At 46.6% G+C, this 18,334-nt stretch overlaps 6 protein-coding genes across 6 annotated transcripts; 3 read left to right on the forward strand and 3 right to left on the reverse strand.

Annotated features, from left to right (window-relative positions):
- Window positions 1-1,947: 1,947 nt before the first annotated feature.
- On the reverse strand, window positions 1,948-4,159 carry LOZ57_000525 (uncharacterized protein; the record flags this gene model as incomplete). Its single annotated transcript, XM_049249624.1, has 5 exons — window positions 1,948-2,333; window positions 2,382-2,829; window positions 2,904-2,926; window positions 2,986-3,955; window positions 4,028-4,159. The coding sequence occupies 5 exons, from the start codon at window positions 4,157-4,159 to the stop codon at window positions 1,948-1,950; spliced, it is 1,959 nt and encodes a 652-aa protein (XP_049111818.1).
- Window positions 4,160-6,324: 2,165 nt separating this feature from the next.
- On the forward strand, window positions 6,325-8,603 carry LOZ57_000526 (uncharacterized protein; the record flags this gene model as incomplete). Its single annotated transcript, XM_049249625.1, has 5 exons — window positions 6,325-7,034; window positions 7,086-7,395; window positions 7,654-7,747; window positions 7,911-8,030; window positions 8,098-8,603. 5 exons carry the CDS (start codon window positions 6,325-6,327, stop codon window positions 8,601-8,603), a joined length of 1,740 nt encoding a protein of 579 aa, XP_049111819.1.
- A 698-nt stretch (window positions 8,604-9,301) lies between these two features.
- Window positions 9,302-10,624, forward strand: LOZ57_000527 (uncharacterized protein; the record flags this gene model as incomplete). The annotated part of the gene is made up of 2 exons (XM_049249626.1): window positions 9,302-9,384; window positions 9,481-10,624. The coding sequence occupies 2 exons, from the start codon at window positions 9,302-9,304 to the stop codon at window positions 10,622-10,624; spliced, it is 1,227 nt and encodes a 408-aa protein (XP_049111820.1).
- Window positions 10,625-11,581: 957 nt separating this feature from the next.
- Window positions 11,582-12,397, forward strand: EGD1 (Nascent polypeptide-associated complex subunit beta; the record flags this gene model as incomplete). The annotated part of the gene is made up of 3 exons (XM_049249627.1): window positions 11,582-11,627; window positions 11,907-12,077; window positions 12,159-12,397. 3 exons carry the CDS (start codon window positions 11,582-11,584, stop codon window positions 12,395-12,397), a joined length of 456 nt encoding a protein of 151 aa, XP_049111821.1.
- Window positions 12,398-12,748: 351 nt separating this feature from the next.
- LOZ57_000529 (uncharacterized protein) lies at window positions 12,749-13,901 on the reverse strand (the record flags this gene model as incomplete). Its single annotated transcript, XM_049249628.1, has 2 exons — window positions 12,749-13,599; window positions 13,664-13,901. 2 exons carry the CDS (start codon window positions 13,899-13,901, stop codon window positions 12,749-12,751), a joined length of 1,089 nt encoding a protein of 362 aa, XP_049111822.1.
- Window positions 13,902-15,552: 1,651 nt separating this feature from the next.
- Window positions 15,553-17,928, reverse strand: LOZ57_000530 (uncharacterized protein; the record flags this gene model as incomplete). The annotated part of the gene is made up of 1 exon (XM_049249629.1): window positions 15,553-17,928. The coding sequence occupies one exon, from the start codon at window positions 17,926-17,928 to the stop codon at window positions 15,553-15,555; it is 2,376 nt and encodes a 791-aa protein (XP_049111823.1).
- Window positions 17,929-18,334: the final 406 nt, after the last annotated feature.

Genomic DNA, 18,334 nt, shown 5'->3' on the forward strand with positions numbered 1-18,334 from the left:
TGAGATTGATAATAGTTTAGGGAGCAAAAGATTGGTCCGGAGGAAGTTGAACATCTGCAAAGATAAAAGCTTTCAAGAAGTAAATCTTTTACATGCACTGTTAACTATTCCAAGTATTCCGCTAATACGCGCAAAATTGCCATTTTTATGACAAAAAATTTTTCATTCAGGAGTAACCTCTCTGTGGTTATTCTTGCTAATTGGATAGCAGAGTATGTCTTTAACACTGACTAGGATCATGATGAGTACGTGTAGACTTCATACTCCAAAGTCCAAGACGGAGAGTGAGAATAAGAAATAAATTTTCAACCATATTGGATATGAGAATATCAGTCTCGTTGACATTGCTACTGGTAACATGCAGTTTGTTATATTCATTTGAAGCCGGGGAAAGAATATTCCATAGATTTGACCTTTAGTACCGGGAATGGTGTAGGATGTTAATAGAAGGCTGGTTATAACAGACGGGCTGATTAGAAGTCCACTCCCAGTCATAATGGAGGAATTTTCGAAAAGAAAAAGTGAAGAAGAACCTTACTAGTAAGCAATAAGCACTTTAAAAACAAAGAATACCCGGGTTCCTACCTACAAAATCTCCAAAATCAAGTGTCAAAGGCACGGACTAATACTACTTGACCCTTAATTGATCAGCTATACTTGTAAAGTGAAATTTCCAACATTGCTAGACTTTTGCTCATCAAATGTAGTAGCTTTATTCCCATAGGGAATGAATGTTGGGTGAGTTGATATTGATAGACGCATTGCAACATTATACCCGTAACTTCCCAACTTTTTAGTATAGAGAGGGGCATGTAATACTTGGGGAAAAGAACCCAGCTCCCTTAAATTTGGCTTTAGGACATGCTTCATAGGAATTTAGGAGGCGCCAGAAAAGCAAGTAAAAGGGGATCAGAGTGTGGGGAAAGTAGTCCCTTTCTAGACTGCTGGCAAAATGAGCGGGCGAAGTGCATGTTTACCATGGCTGTTAGAAATGTGAGCATTTAAGAAATATACATATGCAGAGGCTAAAACTGATAGTAGGAGTTTGATCAGAATTAAGAGTAATAGCCAGGTATGTTAAGAGAAAGTGTGCAGAAGAGTGAACATCTCACTAAACAGATGTTGCCAGAGCATGGGCTCTGATTTGAATAGAGCGAGTTGAGACTATCTTGATGTGGAAGGATTTTACTATATCCTTCCAAGGGGAAATAAACCGGGTGGACGGCCCAGATATCATATAATTCACCAGGGAAATAACAAAAGGTATGGAGGCATAAGAGACGGAGATGTTCTGAATAACAGCTAAGAAAAATGAAAGAAGATAAACAGATGTATACACGTAGTTGCCGTCTGATTGAAAGCTCTATCGGCGTACTTGGTTTTAACACCTTGGAGCAAAGCAATGCGTACCTCTTGCAACATTGGGCAAGGCAGGATTAATCGGTGCCTGTTCGAAATAACAGAGTTAGAGACAAAAGGCGATTCGAATATGAATAACAATCCGCTCACACATAGAATTGAGACGATATCTGCGTCGCTGGCTTAAATGTAGAGCATGGACAGAGGTTGCATCTCGACGGGCGAAACCTAGGGTTAGCACTTCGTGACCCTAGTTACATAACCAATGCTTGGCGACGTAAGAAAGTTGTTCCTGCCCGAAATTTGCAGCTTCCCAGCCAGCCAACCAAGCCCGAGTCTTGGGACCGCAAATTGCCTTTCTCACGAGGAGCAACATTGTGGCGGCCTTACGAGCGGGAATTCCTTCTATTACTGAAGAGAGTCATGGGCTCCTAGCTATCGCAATGTTGAAGCAAAATATATCTTGGTAATGTGCTCCTGGTGTATTTCCTACTTGACAGGGCACTTTAACTTACATTGAACAATTAAGGAATAACGACGTTGTACTGTGCTCATGCTGCTCTAGATCAGACCCTGAAGGGCCCTTGACTAAATTTTCTTGCATACAACACGCGAAAGATATTCCTCCACAGTTTGGAGCTCTGAAAGTGGTGCAATGCAGCCGACATATCCATCCGGTCGAACCACCACCAATGCTCCCTTCTCGACAGATACACCATAAATTTTATACGTATCGTCAATCGACGCTGCATGAAACCGCATTTCAGCAAGCTGTTTGATGACACTTGGGATCTCTTGCCAGTAAAAGTCAGGCAGCTGTGGTGGGTAGACGCCAACCAGCTCAATAACTCGAGCCGGGAATTTGGATAATATTTCGCCGATTCCGCTAAAGGCTCTGGCAGACATACCATCAGGGCTGAGAAGGTCGTTCGATGCAAGGCAAAGCACTCGAAAGCGACCATTTGAGAGAAAATCTTGTAGGATATTAGTACATGAAAATTCTCAGGTGGGGAGGTCAATACCGTCCTGGATGCTCCTAGGATTGGCATCAGCATGTCGCAGCACCTTGACGTCGGGAAGACGTCTTCCAGGTTGCAAGGCCCCTAAAAGATAGTCCGTTCCCTCAATAACACCCCGGGAGTCCTTGTCTACAAGTACTCCTTCGATATATTCTACTCCACACCCGCTAGAAAAGCCATTTCCCGTCAGGAAAACATTCAGGAATTCCTCATGAGTCAGGCCACTGTCCTCCTCGGTTTTGATTTTGCCAGAGAACATGCTGGCAAAGGCCTTGTCAAAATCTATTAACTGCTGGGCGACTGTCTGCCGCTCTGACTGGTAGGTTTCAAGAATTCGGTCTGATTTATTAGGCGCATCTTTTGCATCGGGTGTCAAGCCAAATATCGAATAAGCCAGTTTCCAGGCTAAGTTGTATGAGTCCATCATTGAAACATTCATTCCTTGGCCAGCCTAGATATTGCATCAGATATTTATTTGTCTTGGGGCAAGGGGTAAATGGCCTGAGCCCTATCCTAGCAACATACCTTTGGACTATGTGTATGACATGCTGATACAAAGCACAAGTTAGTGGTGGGAATGGTTGATTAAGTCTTAGATAAATCTTACCATCTCCGACAATGAAGACCCTTTCTATTCCACGTGAATCTTTCACTGAAAAGTCGCTCGTCATTCGCTGGCCAATCTGATATGCAGCCCACCAATCGAGGGCTTTGTCGTCCCGCATCTTGATAGTATAGGGCTTGAATGCCTGACTTGCTTGTTCAAAAATGCTTTCCGCAGTTACTTCTGCTCGTCTGTTTTTTGCTTCTAGTTTGGCACACTCCGGCACGATGCTGGTGTTTGTGGAATCGTCATCTGGCTTCACAACTCCCGGCACTTGGACGTATAGGCGTGTCAAATATTCCCCCGACTGTATGCGCTCACGTGGGATCACCATGACAGATCCGGATTCGGAGTGGATGGCGCATCGTTTTCGAATATCTGGGAAGTCGGTCACAGCAACAAAATCCACAACTCCCCAGATATGATCTGAGGATTCACCCACTAGTTTAAGGCCCATGCTACGACGAACGATCGAGTGAGCACCATCAGCCCCGACTAAGTGTTTTGCCCTGATCACTTTACGGCCTTGAGCAGTCTCAATTTCTGCAGCAACTGGAAACTTTGGGTCGCCCTCCTCATCGATCTTTACACTCAGCAAATTCGTGGATCGCATTACGCCGCGTTTTGAATATCGAAGAAGATCGGTCTCCAAGATACGCTCTATCCTACCTTGGTGAATCGTAATTTCATGTGGGTATCTTGCCCTAATGGCAATATCCGGTACAGTGGAGGTACGTTCAATCCCACCATTGTTTGAAGGGTTCCAAAAAGCGATTTGATGCATCTGGCATCCATCATTCAAGAGCTCGTCAACGACACCTAAGCTCTTTAAGACCTCGAGGGTTCTGGGTTGCAGCCCGTCAGCTTGCCCGGATAACAGCGTGCTTGACTTTGAATCGATGCATATCAGAGAGTCATCCCCCAGCCCATAGCGTGCTAGTAGGAGATTGAGCATGAGTCCTGCAGGCCCGCCCTTAGAACTAGATCAGTCAAGTTCGGAAGGCGCCCTGTTGGGATGTTGAAAGAAAAAGGTAAATATACTCACTCCCACAATAACCACTTCATATTTGTCTTCGCTTTTCTCAAATGCAGGGCTCAGACGGGGTAGCGGATCTGCAAATGAAGGCAGAACACGCAGTTGGCGACTTGAGGTTGCGAATTCGGTGAAAACAGGCATGGTTTGAGGCCAGTATTTTCTATGTGCAGCCCCCTCTCAGTTTATGTTCAAGGAGAAGAGAAATAAATAGGTGTATTTGCCGGCACCTTGCTTGGTATAATACTGCCTCGAGGAGCTCCTATCGACACAAACGGAAGTTTTCTCCAGGAAAGAGAAACAGGGCCTCCAGGAACTGGATAGCATATGTCTGGGGATAGAGTTTGACTAGTATAGACTTCGTTTCGTGAGCTTGGATACTGATAATTCTGTGACACGGATTGGATCCCACAGCAGGCAAGCAAAAGCGTGGAGCGACCTGAGGTAATTTAGTGGAGAGATATTGAATCACAGGGGCATTGGATGAGGGGATGCTTTGGCGATGCTGAGAAATGGGATGTACTCGACCGTCTGAAGCATTCGAGCCCCGGTCTGCTGTGGAACTATTTCTCCGCTCCTACTCGGGCCGAGTTGCTTGATGACAGATGCTGACATAGTTGAAATCCAATGGCTGACTGGCCGCGGCAGGACCTGGCTCCAGCACTCCGAGCGAGCGCGCGGGCAACCCGCAGCGCCAAGATGAGCGGTGTGGGGCCCGATTGAACTTTCTCGTGGCTCGGGTGGGGCGGCTTATCGGCCGGACTTGAGCCTCGTTACGGGCGAGATGTCAATCCGAAAGCCCTCATGAATGGCCGCACACGGAGGAGCGATCAGTCAGATAGCTAAAGTAGTTGTCATGTTTTGGCTAATATCAAGTATCAGCATGAGTTGAGATAAATCGAGGATCATCCAAGGGTCTATCGGAGCTTGACAGTACATTTTACATTAATAGTCAATGGGGTACTATTACGAAAGTAAATACACGTGCTCTGTATGCATTATGTATGTAGATCTATAATATATTTAGAGAAGCACAAAATATCAAGCATTGTGCTTGGCCGTAAGAGAACTGGTATCCCAAGATCGACCCTGAACTATTTGACCCCGGCGTATCAGTGAGCGAGTAACATACGGGTAGGGACGTTGGCCAAAAGACCTGAGGATGGTCACCCTATACCTGAGTAGCGCTCTCACACAGCCACTGTAGTTTGCATTTTGTGTCGAATAATGCGTCGCATGATTTGAATTTCAATTGATTCAAGCAGCTTATTCTCATCTTCTATGTAAACCTCTCATTATAACACACCCGTAGAAGAAAACTCCACACTTAAATTCGTTATACTCTATATAGAAGATTCAAAACAGAATTCGCGGGCTTGAGCCTCGATGTTGTCTTGCGAGAACTGGTATTTATGAGAGAAGACGCAGCACCTATTGAAGCAATAGTGTTTAAAATTACCTGAAATATTGCATTTGTTTCGACTGCCAGAAAATCTGATGGCCGATCTTTTTGACGTTGGGTTGGTTTCTAAGAACCGCGTTGCCAAGCAAACTCCATTGAACGTCATTCGTCTCAGCTCGCCGGCACCAGGTCGCTTTTGAAGCTGGAAGACGTGAGGCTAATTTGAGAATCTGATTATAAGTAAAAAGGAATGCTTAATCGACAATGGCAACCCCTCGATTATTTATTCCAGCGTTTTTGATCCTAGGGTTCGCCATATGGCTGCCCGTTTTCCCTCTTGCCGACAACGCATCATTTCGCTTTTTCTACGATATCCTATATGCTTCCAAGCCTATTTCTCGATTTTTACTTCTTCATCCTACGCCTCACACCGCCAGCTGGAATAGCTGGTGGCATCCGGGCTCCGTCGTGACTCACGCCCAACAGCAGTCAAAAGATTGGAATTTGTTCTATCATTTTGGAGGAATTGGTCCGTGGATTGAGAAGGTGGATGATGTACTAGAGAGCGGAAATGGCGTCGCCCCTCCAGCGGGGTGTACAGTGGACAGCGTGCATATGGTACTGGATTTCTTTTTCCGCCTTTATTCCAGCACTACAAACATCACAATTCACCCGACAGGAGCACCATGACGATTCATTTCTGCTCCTGATGAGATTGATACTAAGACATGATTTCTGATGCGTTTAGCTATCAAGGCACGGAGAGCGATACCCCACAACGAGTGCTGGTGGAAGTATGTGACATTCCTGACATTCTGGAAACCTATATTTGATATATGACTTTGAGTCTCACGATGACAAAGGACATCTCTTGCTTCTTTCGCGAATAAAAGCTTTAGGCCTTCCAATGAATGGTACCCTTGCTTTCCTGCACAACTGGACGTACATAACTCAATCACCTGAAGTTCACTTCGACCAATTAATCAGCCATGGGCCGTATGCCGGAACCCTGCAAGCGTTTACTACTGGAATGAGGCTTCGAACACGGTATTCCCATCTTCTTTCACTCAAGAAGCGCATTCGTTTCTGGGCTAGCGACTGCAAAAGAGTTATTGATTCGGCACGGTATTTTGCGTCCGGAATGTTCGGGTGGAATTGGGAAACGGGGAACCTGGCAGACCTAGAAATCATTCCTGAAACAGCAGACCGTGCGGCAGACACCTTAACTCCTGGAGATACATGTATTAACTACCTAGACGATCCAGAACATGGCCATGATAAAGGTATCAACATGCTAGCGAGGTTTCAGGAGGCTTATATTCCCCCCATTTCTATCCGGATAATGAAAGATAATCCAAATATAAAATTCACAAACTCAGAAGTCTATAGCATGCATGAGATGTGTGGGTTTGAAACAATGACACGAGGCTCGAGCCCCTGGTGTGACGTTTTCACACGAGAAGATTGGGATCATTTTGAATATGCAAGAGATTTGTTGCATTACTATCGTGCGGGACCAGGCAATCCATACGCTGCTGCAATGGGATGGCTGTGGCTGAACAAAACAGCCGAGTTGCTACTGCAGTCTTCGAACACCGGCAACATGTTCCTAAGTTTGTGCGTTTTCTCTCTCTCCTAAATAGGTGCATTGCTCACTGAAGTCTGCAGCGTCCACGATGGAGATATTGCTCCAATGCTCGCTGCACTAGAGATATTCAACGATGCAGAGCCCTTGCCAACAACACACATCGCATGGAACCGCAAGTGGAAAACGTCGCAGGTAATGCCGATGGGTGGAAGGGTCATATTTGAACGTCTGAGATGCAGAGTCGAAGAAAGCAAGAGAACGGCCTCTTCTGATGACAGCACTTCTAGTTTTCTACGGATTAATATCAACGACGGTATTGTCCCACTGCCAGGGTGTCGTTCTGGCCCAGGCGCAAGCTGTTCTCTGGCGGAGTTTGGGGAGCGGGTGCGGGTACGTGGCAAACAAGTAGGGGAATTTGAGAGCGTGTGTGGTCTAGAGAAAGGCAAAAAAGCAAGCATATCTTTTCTGAGGCAATAGAGCAGTGATAGCTTTGCATAGATATTAGAAACCGAAATAGATCACCCTTAGGAAATGGGTCTGTGAGAATGGGCGCAACAATAGACTTTCGGTATAGCAAAACATCGCGAAGGGCGAGTCCAGACCGTATAAAGCGATCTCCCAAATCTGTTTACTTAAAGGGAATATTAGTTTAATGAGAAGCATGTCAAATATAAGCAGCTTCGACAGAATATCGCGCTTTGCAAGGTGGCAGGACTTGTCTTGCGGTATCTTCGAGAGCCAGGTAATATAAAAATGCAAGACGAAACGAGGCTTTGCTGCTTCCAAATATAAAGTCGCTCCAGCTTGCGCACTTTGGTTGCTCTTTCTTACTACTCACACAAAACGGCCATTGGAGTGTTACCTGCGATTTTGGCCTTGTTTGTATGCCTGATACTTTCATCTAGTTGCACCTCGGGCAGGGTATTTTCGACAATCTTACATTTGTAAGATGCCTAACCGCACGGGCAATCCATCCTCGCGCCAAAGCACCACTGGGACGGATGCACCACGAGCAAATGGTCATGGTGAGTACAGTCCTGTATATATTATCCCCTGCTGAGAAAGAATGGTTTGATGTTAACTGTATACCAGCGTCCAATGGGCAGGAACTGGGCCAAGGAGGGGGCGAACATGATAATGGCGATGGTACGAATAACAACTCTCTACTCGTGGGAGACTTGCCGGATGTTACGGATCCGAACACGAACGTCTTTGACTTGGCCTTTTCAGCGGCGCTTCGACAGAGAAGGGGCCAAGAAGCACCTGCGGCTTCGAGCTCAAATCCTAACAACCACGGCGAAGCCCGGCCAATGCAGGGGAGCGGCATTCCCACAAGAACTTGGCCTTCTCAACTTCAGCCCACCCCAGTGCCTGCCTTAATACCCCTGCCAGATCTTGGCCCAAGGACTCCTGCGGTAGATAGGATACTCTCAAATAGGATCCAGCAGCTTTCAGTCGCTGAAGCTGGTGCAAATACCGGGACAGTGCCGACAATGCCTGCGATGGCTAGCACTCTGCCGGACCCCGGCATGGCTACCACTACCACTACCCACCCGACAGACCCTACAGGCGACGACAATACTCAGCCATCTCGCTGAGATGGCCATAGCTAAGCCGCACAAGTGAGAGGGTTTTGTGGGCGTAATCCTGGCAAGTTTCTGGGAATGGATGGGTAGGGAGAGTGGGAATGGAACTCTTACAAGGCGCAAGGCTATCGAGAGGAGCAGCCTGGGTGAAGCATATTCTGCCCTAAGGGTCCGATAACAGTCCTTGGAGCTTATTTCTGTGAAAATGCTCAATGGTGACGAGGAATTTCTCCTCTCTGATATTAATATATGATAGTATGGGGTTAGCGGAGCTGAGAACGGCAGAAACTTCATGCAAGGAGGGTGGAGTCGGAATATCGACGTGTAGCTAGTGTACTATTGAATGAGTGCTCATCGTATCTTTAGAACAGACGTTGAAAGCCTTCCGATCGCTACCCCAGGTCGCCCAGCTCGACTGCAGGCCAGTTGCTTGCTCGCCGCCTCGTCGTGCGTTCGCTGACGAACGAGAAGAGAAAAGGCCAAGATGCTTCACGTGCACAATGCTGACTAACCTCACGTCATGCCATAAACAGCCAATTTTGCGCCGGGCAACCGCCCTGTTGATCGCCCGCCGATTCTCCCAGCCAACGCGGCGCTCGGCTTCGCTAGTGAACTACGGAGTAGTGAATTAACTGTCGCTCGCGGCTCATTCTCACGTCATTTAGTCCTCGTCCCCAAAGAATTTAATCTTGTAGCTCTCCTTCATCACAATGGAATATCACTCCGTTCCTCTTGAAGAGCGCTCGAGAGATTCGAAAGGAAATCTTCTCCCTTTCGGGCATGTTTATAAAGAGTAAGTGCCAATATTGTCGTCTCAAAAAGGCTGCTTTCATGAGCGGTGCCTCTGTCCTTTTCTTCTTGGTATTAAGGTATTTACTGATAATTACAGCGAATCCCGAAATCCGCGAAGACCTCCCGAAGAGACCGGTTCCTTTGGCAAACGAAGAAATGCCCGATACAATTCTACACGCTCTGGAACTCGGACAGGCACACCTGCTAGACGTGAGAATCTGAATGTAGCAGAATTTGGCAGACTGTTCGCGCTTCAGCAAGAGGAAGAGCAAGCCCGCAACAAGCTTTTACCGTCCGCCACGACGTCCTCCGCCGTTGAGAACTCTCGCAAATCTGCTGATGCTGTTGCTACTGAATGCATTTTCTATGGCTACAAGGATCGCACCTGTGAATGGAAAGTCATCGATCGATTTGTGCGCATTTCACAAGGCTCCATTTATGAAGATTATCCCCGCACTGATCCTGATATTGCGCCAAAATACCCACAGCTACTCAGTGCTGACGATCTCATGGTACATAAAAATCTTTCTGCCGACGCAAACAGAAAGTCAAAAAAATACGCCGGTGGTCGACATTGGATCAAGGTGACATTCGACTCGTTTAGTGCCGCTGACCGCGCTTGCCACTTCTCACCGCAAGTCATTGACGGCTACTCTGTTCGCTGTGAATTATACCATGGCCATGGGCCTAAGGAAGACGTGCCTCTACTACATGCTTCCCTTGAATCGGGTCGGAAGAAGCAAATGAAGGCAGTTTTAGTCGGCAATTCAGGGGTTGATAATAGTGAAAAAACGGAAGAGTTTGACCAAATGAACGATTTTCGACCCTTTAATCCCACCTCAAAATTTGATAGACTTATTAATGACGATGTGACATCTCAAATTTCCTCAGTAACTGCGAGCTCGGCTACCGTCACGGCACTTCCGCCTGTTGATACCACTCTTCGCTCGCGAGCCCCACAAAACTCCAAATCCGAATTCATGACTCACATTCCCACAGTGCGGCGAGCCATTCTTCGGCCAGCATCAGAAGCGTTGCCCCCACAGCCTTCTCTAGGTGAACGCATTATTCGTTCGATTCCCATACTCAGCTGGTTCAGCGGCGATATCGTGGGTGATGGCCCTGTTCTTAAGGACGATGGAACTTTTGACCACGACAAGTCGAATCTTTACTGGCGCTTCTGGTATATGGTTGATAAAATATTGAGAACCGATCTCTGTGGGTTGAAAGAAGACTCCTAATCATTCGATTATTAAATCAAAGACTTTACTACGTGAAACCCGAGCAGAAACCCATTGCAACTCAACCAAACAGGTCATACCTTTTTACCCCAATTCATCCAAACTCCAAACTCCGGCGATGCCTTTGAAATGCGGACTCCCATCATTACTACTAGTTGTTAACCCTTCCGACTAGCTGGAAATTGATTATCGATCACTAGTTTAATCGAACTTTAGAATTCTTCAAATATACTGCGCCCCTGTTCCCAAGGGGAAGGCCGATATTAATTACTTTTTTGTTCAATACGCATGGTTTATGATGTTGATTTACTGACTACTATGTTCCGGCATCTACTCTGTATATTACTAGCGCTGGTGTTTTGTGTGGGCTAACCAAAAGTAAATGTACCTTGTCCAACGATAGAGATATTATACTTGCTTTTTGAATCATTATAGATAATGAAGCCTAAGCATCCGAATCCGGCAGTTAGGGCTTTGAAGATCACCAGCGGCATGCTTACATCATCTTTTCTACCGCTAGGCCGAAAAGAGCATCCGCACCGCGAAAGGCGAACAAGGGAATTCCAACTTCAACGCCTTCATTGCGAGAGACTCCTGTCCGTCAAAGGTATTTTCGATTCTTTTATTTGGTTGGTATGGCTCCATTTTATCGGACCTTTTTCCAAGGTCATCACGACGCCTCTGAGTCGAGGGGCGCTGCGTGGATTTCCTCCTTGTCTTTTGTCCACACAATAACCCCACAAATAAATCGCGATCGTTTCAAATGGGAGTTTGCGTATAAGCTAATCTTTTCTTTGCAACTGCTGTATAGCTTGTGCAAATCACCTTCGCCCGCCGTCTAACGATTATTGAACGATTGAATTCGGCCAATTGGGCGGTTTATTTCAAGGATTTAGAAAGATTGTTCGGGAACCGCTCGGTTACTCGAACGCTTGATATATCGATACAGTAGGAATCATGGATGCGGCGAAATTGGCTAGATTGCAACAGAGTGTGCGGATTGGTATGTTCTTTTTTCCTTTATTTTAGAATGAACGCAGTTTCTTAGAAACAATTGAATTGCCTTCCGATATTCTGTTACTTGACCATCAATAAAACAGAGCTTCGTGCTGTTGAGATTTTGCTAATAATTGGTGATTTTCATAGGGTACGTGAAACAATTTTAGCCCTTGGATCTACGATTACATCTGGATGATTGGGTTGTCCCAAAGCACTTTTTTGGAGCGCAATGGGTCGTCGACACTTTGCTGAATTACTTACTAACGATATATCGTTTCCAGAGGCAAAGGTACTCCACGCCGCAAGACAAAGAAGGTTCACAAGTCGTCCGGCACCGATGACAAGAAGCTGCAAACTTCACTGAAGAAGCTCAATGTTCAGCCTATTCAGGCCATTGAGGAGGTGAACATGTTTAAGGAGGATGGAAACGTGATTCACTTCGCTGCCCCCAAAGGTATACCTAGCTTTGATCCTCATTGTAGAGACTGGTAGCACCGCAAGGAGACATTAGCGCTAATTCGTATTATTGTAACAGTGCAAGCATCCGTTCCTAGCAACACCTTCGCCATCTACGGCAACGGCGAAGAGAAAGAACTTACTGAACTCGTACCTGGAATCCTTAACCAGCTCGGCCCCGACTCCCTCGCATCTCTCCGTAAACTGGCAGAAAGCTACCAGAACATGCAAAAGAAGGAGGAAGGCAAGAAGGATGACGAAGATGATGAGGATATCCCAGATCTTGTTGGAGAGACATTCGAGTCCAAGGTCGAGTAAAAGAGTGGTATGAAGAACGGAGTCTGTGATTTAATTTTTGACCTATCACGATGCCATATCGATGTCATTCCAAATATGATCATGTAGGAACGATATGACGGTGCCTTTCTCTCCCCGGTTATTGCACGAGACAAGAAGAAGTATCTTTTACCGTTCAGGGCTTCTGACACAATGATAGTAAATACAATAATTTAAATACTTACAAAGCCTGAGCGCGCTTTATGTACGCTATATAATTTAACAACCCTGCCAACATTCCAGATTGATTTTCAAGATTCTGCAGAGATCTTCAAAATATCAACTTGATACTTGATGAAGGAGCCAGCCCTTCTTCCAGGCTTCTAATCATATTTAGTCCTTTTGGTATTCAGACACCGCCTCTTCAGACCACTCCCACAACTTCTTTCCCGCCTCTTTATCCTCTACCCACTTGTTCTTCCACCCGCCGACACCAACGGGCGTATAGTACTCGCCGCTCTTCAAAGTACCAATTTTCGACCCCGCAGCCCACAGATGGTTCAAGGTACCTTGCTGCTCGCTAGTTGTGACAAGCTTCAGCACCTTCGCGCTCATCCCTATCACCGGGTTCAGAGCGCTTGTGGCATCATACAGTCCCGTGAATATCACGCCCGGATGTAGCGAGACGGATACGAGCTGGGGATAGCGGCGCGCAAGCTCAGCGGCGAAGACCATATTAGCGGCTTTGGATGCGCCGTAGCGGACGTATTGGTTTTCGGATAGAAGGGTGTTCGTAGAGAGTATCGATGACAGCGGAGGTGCCATTTGCCACGCCATTGACCCGATTGTGATAACTCGCACGTCTGCATTCTCGCGTTCGGCGGTTTTTACCAGCGTGGGCAGGAGGAGTTTCGTGAGCAGGAAATGGCCGAGATGGTTTGTGCAGAGGTTGAGTTCGTGGCCGGACTCCGCCGTGCTGGGTTGGGGAGCAATTATGCCGGCATTGAGGATGAGAGTATCGAGACGGTCGCTATCGGATACGAACTGCTGCGCGGCGCGGCGTACAGAGGGGAACGAGGAGAGATCAAGAGGCAGATATCGAATATCTGCCGGTTGTGGAAGGGTCTTCTGGATCTCCTCAATGGCGGCGCGTGCCTTGTCTGGGTTGCGCGCCGCGAGGTAGATGCGGTCGGGATGGTGCTTTGCTAGCTGTAAAACGGCCTCTTTGCCCAGACCAGCGTTTCCTGGGGATGCAATAAGTATTTAAAAGCTCTGCAAGATAAGTGATTTTTTCTGGCCCTCGCATACCTCCAGTGATCAGAAGGACCTTGCCACTCTGGTCGACGATGTCCTTCTCGGGGTCGAATTTCCGGCCCATCATCTGGCGGATATTCGAGCACAGTAGCTTGATCTGCTCCCCTGGGAAGAGTGCGAAGCGCGACAGGGGAGTTCCCAGAGCCAGAAGGCCCTGGAGAACAGACGGCGTATTTTGCGCATCTGGGTTCAATGGGGTCGCGGCGACGTTGTTGCCCTTGCCTTCAGCCATGATGCGTTCAGGATGTAGACAATTGGCAGGCCAATGAAGTGAGCAGCAGCCGGCAAGTCAATGGCTGTCTCAGGAGCATCCAAACCTGGTGGCCATCGCTCTGTGGACTATTGTCAGTAGCCATCTCAGATGGAGAGGTTGTTTGTGACGACTAACAACTATCTCAAACCTTAGCTGGGGCTAATAAGTTAACTGTACGGAGTACGAAGTAGTTAGTCAATATATAGTTACTCCATACAGAGTCCTCTGTGTGTTATTCATTATTTTTCCTAGGCTCTTATGCAGTCTTAGACCATGGACAGTCACTCTCCTTCATCTGGCTTAGTTACAGCATCTGTTATGCTTGATATCTGGCATGTCTAGGGGGGGCGAAGACCCCTTATTCATCTTTTCACCAAATTCTCCTATTAGATCATAACTACCTCCCAAAATCTAGGGTCTAACTGGTACTCTAAACATGACAAGAACCAATAGAAATCAGAACAAGATGTACAAGAATCCATGATTTCTGGCTCTGCTGTGCCTGTTATGTCAGGGCAGAGGCTTTCATACAAAAATGAGAAAAAGAACAGAAGGAACAAATCTTTTGCTTGAATATACTGAATTATGGCCTGAATAAGAAATGCTAATTTATCGCCATGGCAGATAGTCTGCTCAATTCCATAAAGCTGGATGAGGCTCCTGACAAGAGTTGTTGCTGCTTCATGATATTGAGGATTTAGTAAGAATTGTGGGGAGAGGTCTAAGAAATTCTCTAAAGATGACTGATGTTGAAGCAAGAACATTATTTGTTATAGCAAAGGTCAGTGGAGCAAGCTCTTTAATATAACTGCATCAGCAGTGCAGGGTTTGTCGGATCAGGAGCAAATGCCATGGCTAGTTGACTTTCTCTTGAGAATACAAAATAACTAGAGTACTTTCTAGGCAGCGCGAGATAGCCAACAGGAAGGCGTGGGCGTCGAGATGGCTTGGAATTTGGCCGGCGGCGGTGGCCAGCTAAGCCCTTATAAGGGCGCGAGACGCGGTTAGTTATTATGGGTGCTGGCCACCCTAACATACATATCATTAGGGGAGCATTTGCCATGAATGTAAAATACTTCATACTCCATGCAGAGTAGATGGTCATCTATTGCAGCCAAAACAGGAAGCTCTTTCTATTTTACATATTGCTTTTTGAAGTCAACTTTTCTATCTCATTTAGTACTTATTTCAATATATCTTTGCTATTCTTTTGAGTGTGCATACTAATATGACTCAGTGAATATTGGTAATCTATTCCCGAAAAAAGCTAATAAGTGAAAAGTTGAAAAAAAAAAAAAAATCAATAAAGTTATTAGAATTAAACTGCAACAGGACTTTCTTGTCTTTGATGGTCTATAAAGCAGAAAGACGCCATCTCTGACAAGAATATCACAGTAGTGCCAATGAGCACGTTTAAGGGTGTTGAAGAAAGGTAAGAAAGGCATATTGTAAAAGAAAAACAAGAGGCTGAAGTGCCTAATGCTGTAGAAGTGCTGTGCTCTGAAGCAAAGGTGGCTTGAACTAGAACTGGTATTCCCCCTACAGCAATTTTTCAGCTCAGCTATAAAGCTATTCATTTGGCTGTGGTGATATATATATGGTATTCGTCGTCTGAATGATATAGCTGCTCTCATACTCCTAGTACCCAATCTTGATAGTGTCTTGGCAGCCGAATCTCATTCTCTAGTATACCAACACTCTCAAGGCCATGTTGCATGGTTTGCTGTTCTAAAATAAAAGGATCTTTGTTCTTCGGGTCTTTGGGGTTCTTGCGCATGGTATTTGGGCTGATTGTGCCCAGAGGCTCCTTGAAGGATGATCGTCCGAAATCAACTATCATCGGGCGATGACACTGGTCATTCCACAAAATATTCCGCGGTTCAGCATCCCCATGAAGAACACCTTGATTGTGAATTGCCTGAAGGGAGCGCCGAATCATCATGTGCATCTGTGGCTCGGCTGTGAGTCTTCTAGTAATGGGCGCCCCTGCCCAGCTTAGAAGGATCATGTGAGTATATATACCTTCCTGAAAGTAGTATGGACACTTTTTATCCAATGTTATGGCACCCAAACATACTGGGACATGATCACCCTGAATGTTACGCAGCTTCTGATACACCTTTTGTTCATGCAGTAAGAGCTTCCAATTCTCATAACACGCTCCCTTGGCTACAAATGTGAACCCATGGGAAGAGAGGCGTATTTTGAAAAGGGTGCCATAACTTCCAGACCTGTGGAGTGGGTAGCAGTCAGCATCATTGCCGAGATCAATGGCAAGCTGCGTTCGGACAAGTTTTCGAAAATCGCGAGAGGGAATGGGTTTTCCACAATGGTCCTTGAAATTTGGGCACAGTGGGTCGCGATAGCTTCCATCCCTTAAACCAAGAAGGCATTTCTGAGAACAGTATGGGCGATCTCGTATGTTAATCGTAGAACTTGTACTTTGTTTGGCACCACCACGTCCGCCGCGGCCTCGGCCCCCACGACGGTTGGAGTTTGCACCTCGGGTTTGAGTCGGCAGGCTGGCGGAACCCCTTCCGCGAGCTCTTGATGCGGGAGAAGGGGAATCCGGAGGCGGTGGAGTTGGAGATCTATTTGGCCGATTTTCCGTTGGCCGGCATGAACGTAGTGTCATCCGGAACGGAGGGACGTCAGGCTTCCTGCCACGGTAAATTGGGGAGAGAGCTTTGCGACCTTTCAGTCGTTTTTCACGCGGGGTCTGCTCAAGGATCTGTTCGTACTCAACGGGCCAAATTCCAAGTTCTTTCGAGGTGTTGCGCCATTTCTGAGATGGAGATGTGCTGGCGAGTGCCTGTAGGGTAAATGAAACTACTCGTGCGACTGCAGTACTCTCAAGATCTTCTTCACATCCTGCCTGGACATTCTGATTTGGGACGCACAAGGCATATTCAGCGATAGAGGGATCCTCTGGAATGTGAAGAAAAATAAAAGCCTCCCCCGTACACACATAGCCATATTGCAGGTTCTTGCCAATCATGTATGAGAAGAGCTGGGTGATCACAACAGTGACTAGACGCATTGAATAAAATTCAGAAGTATTTTCCTCCTTGCCGATCACATCTCTAGCTGGCTGAATCTCCCCAGAAAGTCCAGTGATGATCTCATCACAGGTGAGTTTATGTGGTGCCTTGTATTCAATGGCAATTGCTGGGATATTTCCTTCTGCTCCTCGCCTATACACACAGAACCTATCCGCCTGGCCAACAAGTGGTGTATCCTCTCTGGCAATGTCCTTGCCTTTTCTGATTTTGCCAGCAGTTTGGTTGGATCCAAGGGACAGTTCTTGCATTTTATCTTCCAAGGTTGGCCGCTGATTTGACACTCCAAGATTGGTATGGCTTTCAAATGTCACAGGCCCCACCATCTGGAATTCCTGCCTCAAGACATTGTCCTCGTAGACCTTCTCCACCACTGACTGTACATGGTTCTCCACAGTATCACGCTCATAATAGCGAAGGTCCATCTCCGCCGTGATTGGTTTAATTATCCCTCGAATATAATCCATCTGATTGGAGTTGGCAAATTGTTTTGTTGACATGAATGAAGAGTGTTTATAAAACACTTCCCAAATTGAAGACTGCTGGCGTGTGAACCCCTTCCAAGGAATGATTTGTGAAGGATAGTAGCGTCGGGTTGCCTTTGCTGTCTCTCCTTTTGTAGTCTCGGTGGGTTCAGTAACAACGTCGATCGCTAATGATAAGTCATGGCAGTTCCAGATATATGTACGCAAATCTGTCGGGGCGGAAACAGCCTCCGCAGCCTCTCGCCCCCGTCGTTCCTCGGACGCTCGAGTCTCTGCGGCCTCTCGCCCCCGTCGTTCCTCGAACGCTCGAGTCTCTGCGGCCTCTCGCCCCCGTCGTTCCTCGAACGCTCGAGTCTCTGCGGCCTCTCGCCCCCGTCGTTCCTCGGACGCTAGCGTCTCTGCAGCCTGTCGAAGTTGCCTTTCTTCCTGAAGCTGCCTCCTTAGTTCCTCTAGATCATCCATCTTGTCGGAGTGCTTAAGTTAAGTCTTGCTAAGTGGATGTCTTTATTTTGTATAGAGTATTGTGTACTCATGTTGATGTCTGACGCGGATTTAAATAAGGTTCAACGCGGTTGCCTAATGATAGTGGGGCCAACGTGAGAGCGCAGTCACATGACACAATAGGAACTCCATTACGGAGTACTGTAGTTACTTCTGCCCGCGAACTTTTATAACATGTTCAATCCATATGATAAATGGTATGAAGGGTGTTGTATGGCACGGCTCCTATGAGTCGGCTCCATCGCATATCGCGGTTTAGTTACTATCTAGCGGAAGTCAAGTCAGATGTCAAATATATGTACGGAAGGGGAGAGTGTATGGCGTGTTGGTAAATGTCTGCAGGAATCATTCTGGCATGGTCTGTTGT

This window comes from Ophidiomyces ophidiicola (assembly GCF_022830035.1).
Source record: "Ophidiomyces ophidiicola strain CBS 122913 chromosome Unknown scaffold_1, whole genome shotgun sequence".
Taxonomy (NCBI): domain Eukaryota; kingdom Fungi; phylum Ascomycota; class Eurotiomycetes; order Onygenales; family Onygenaceae; genus Ophidiomyces; species Ophidiomyces ophidiicola.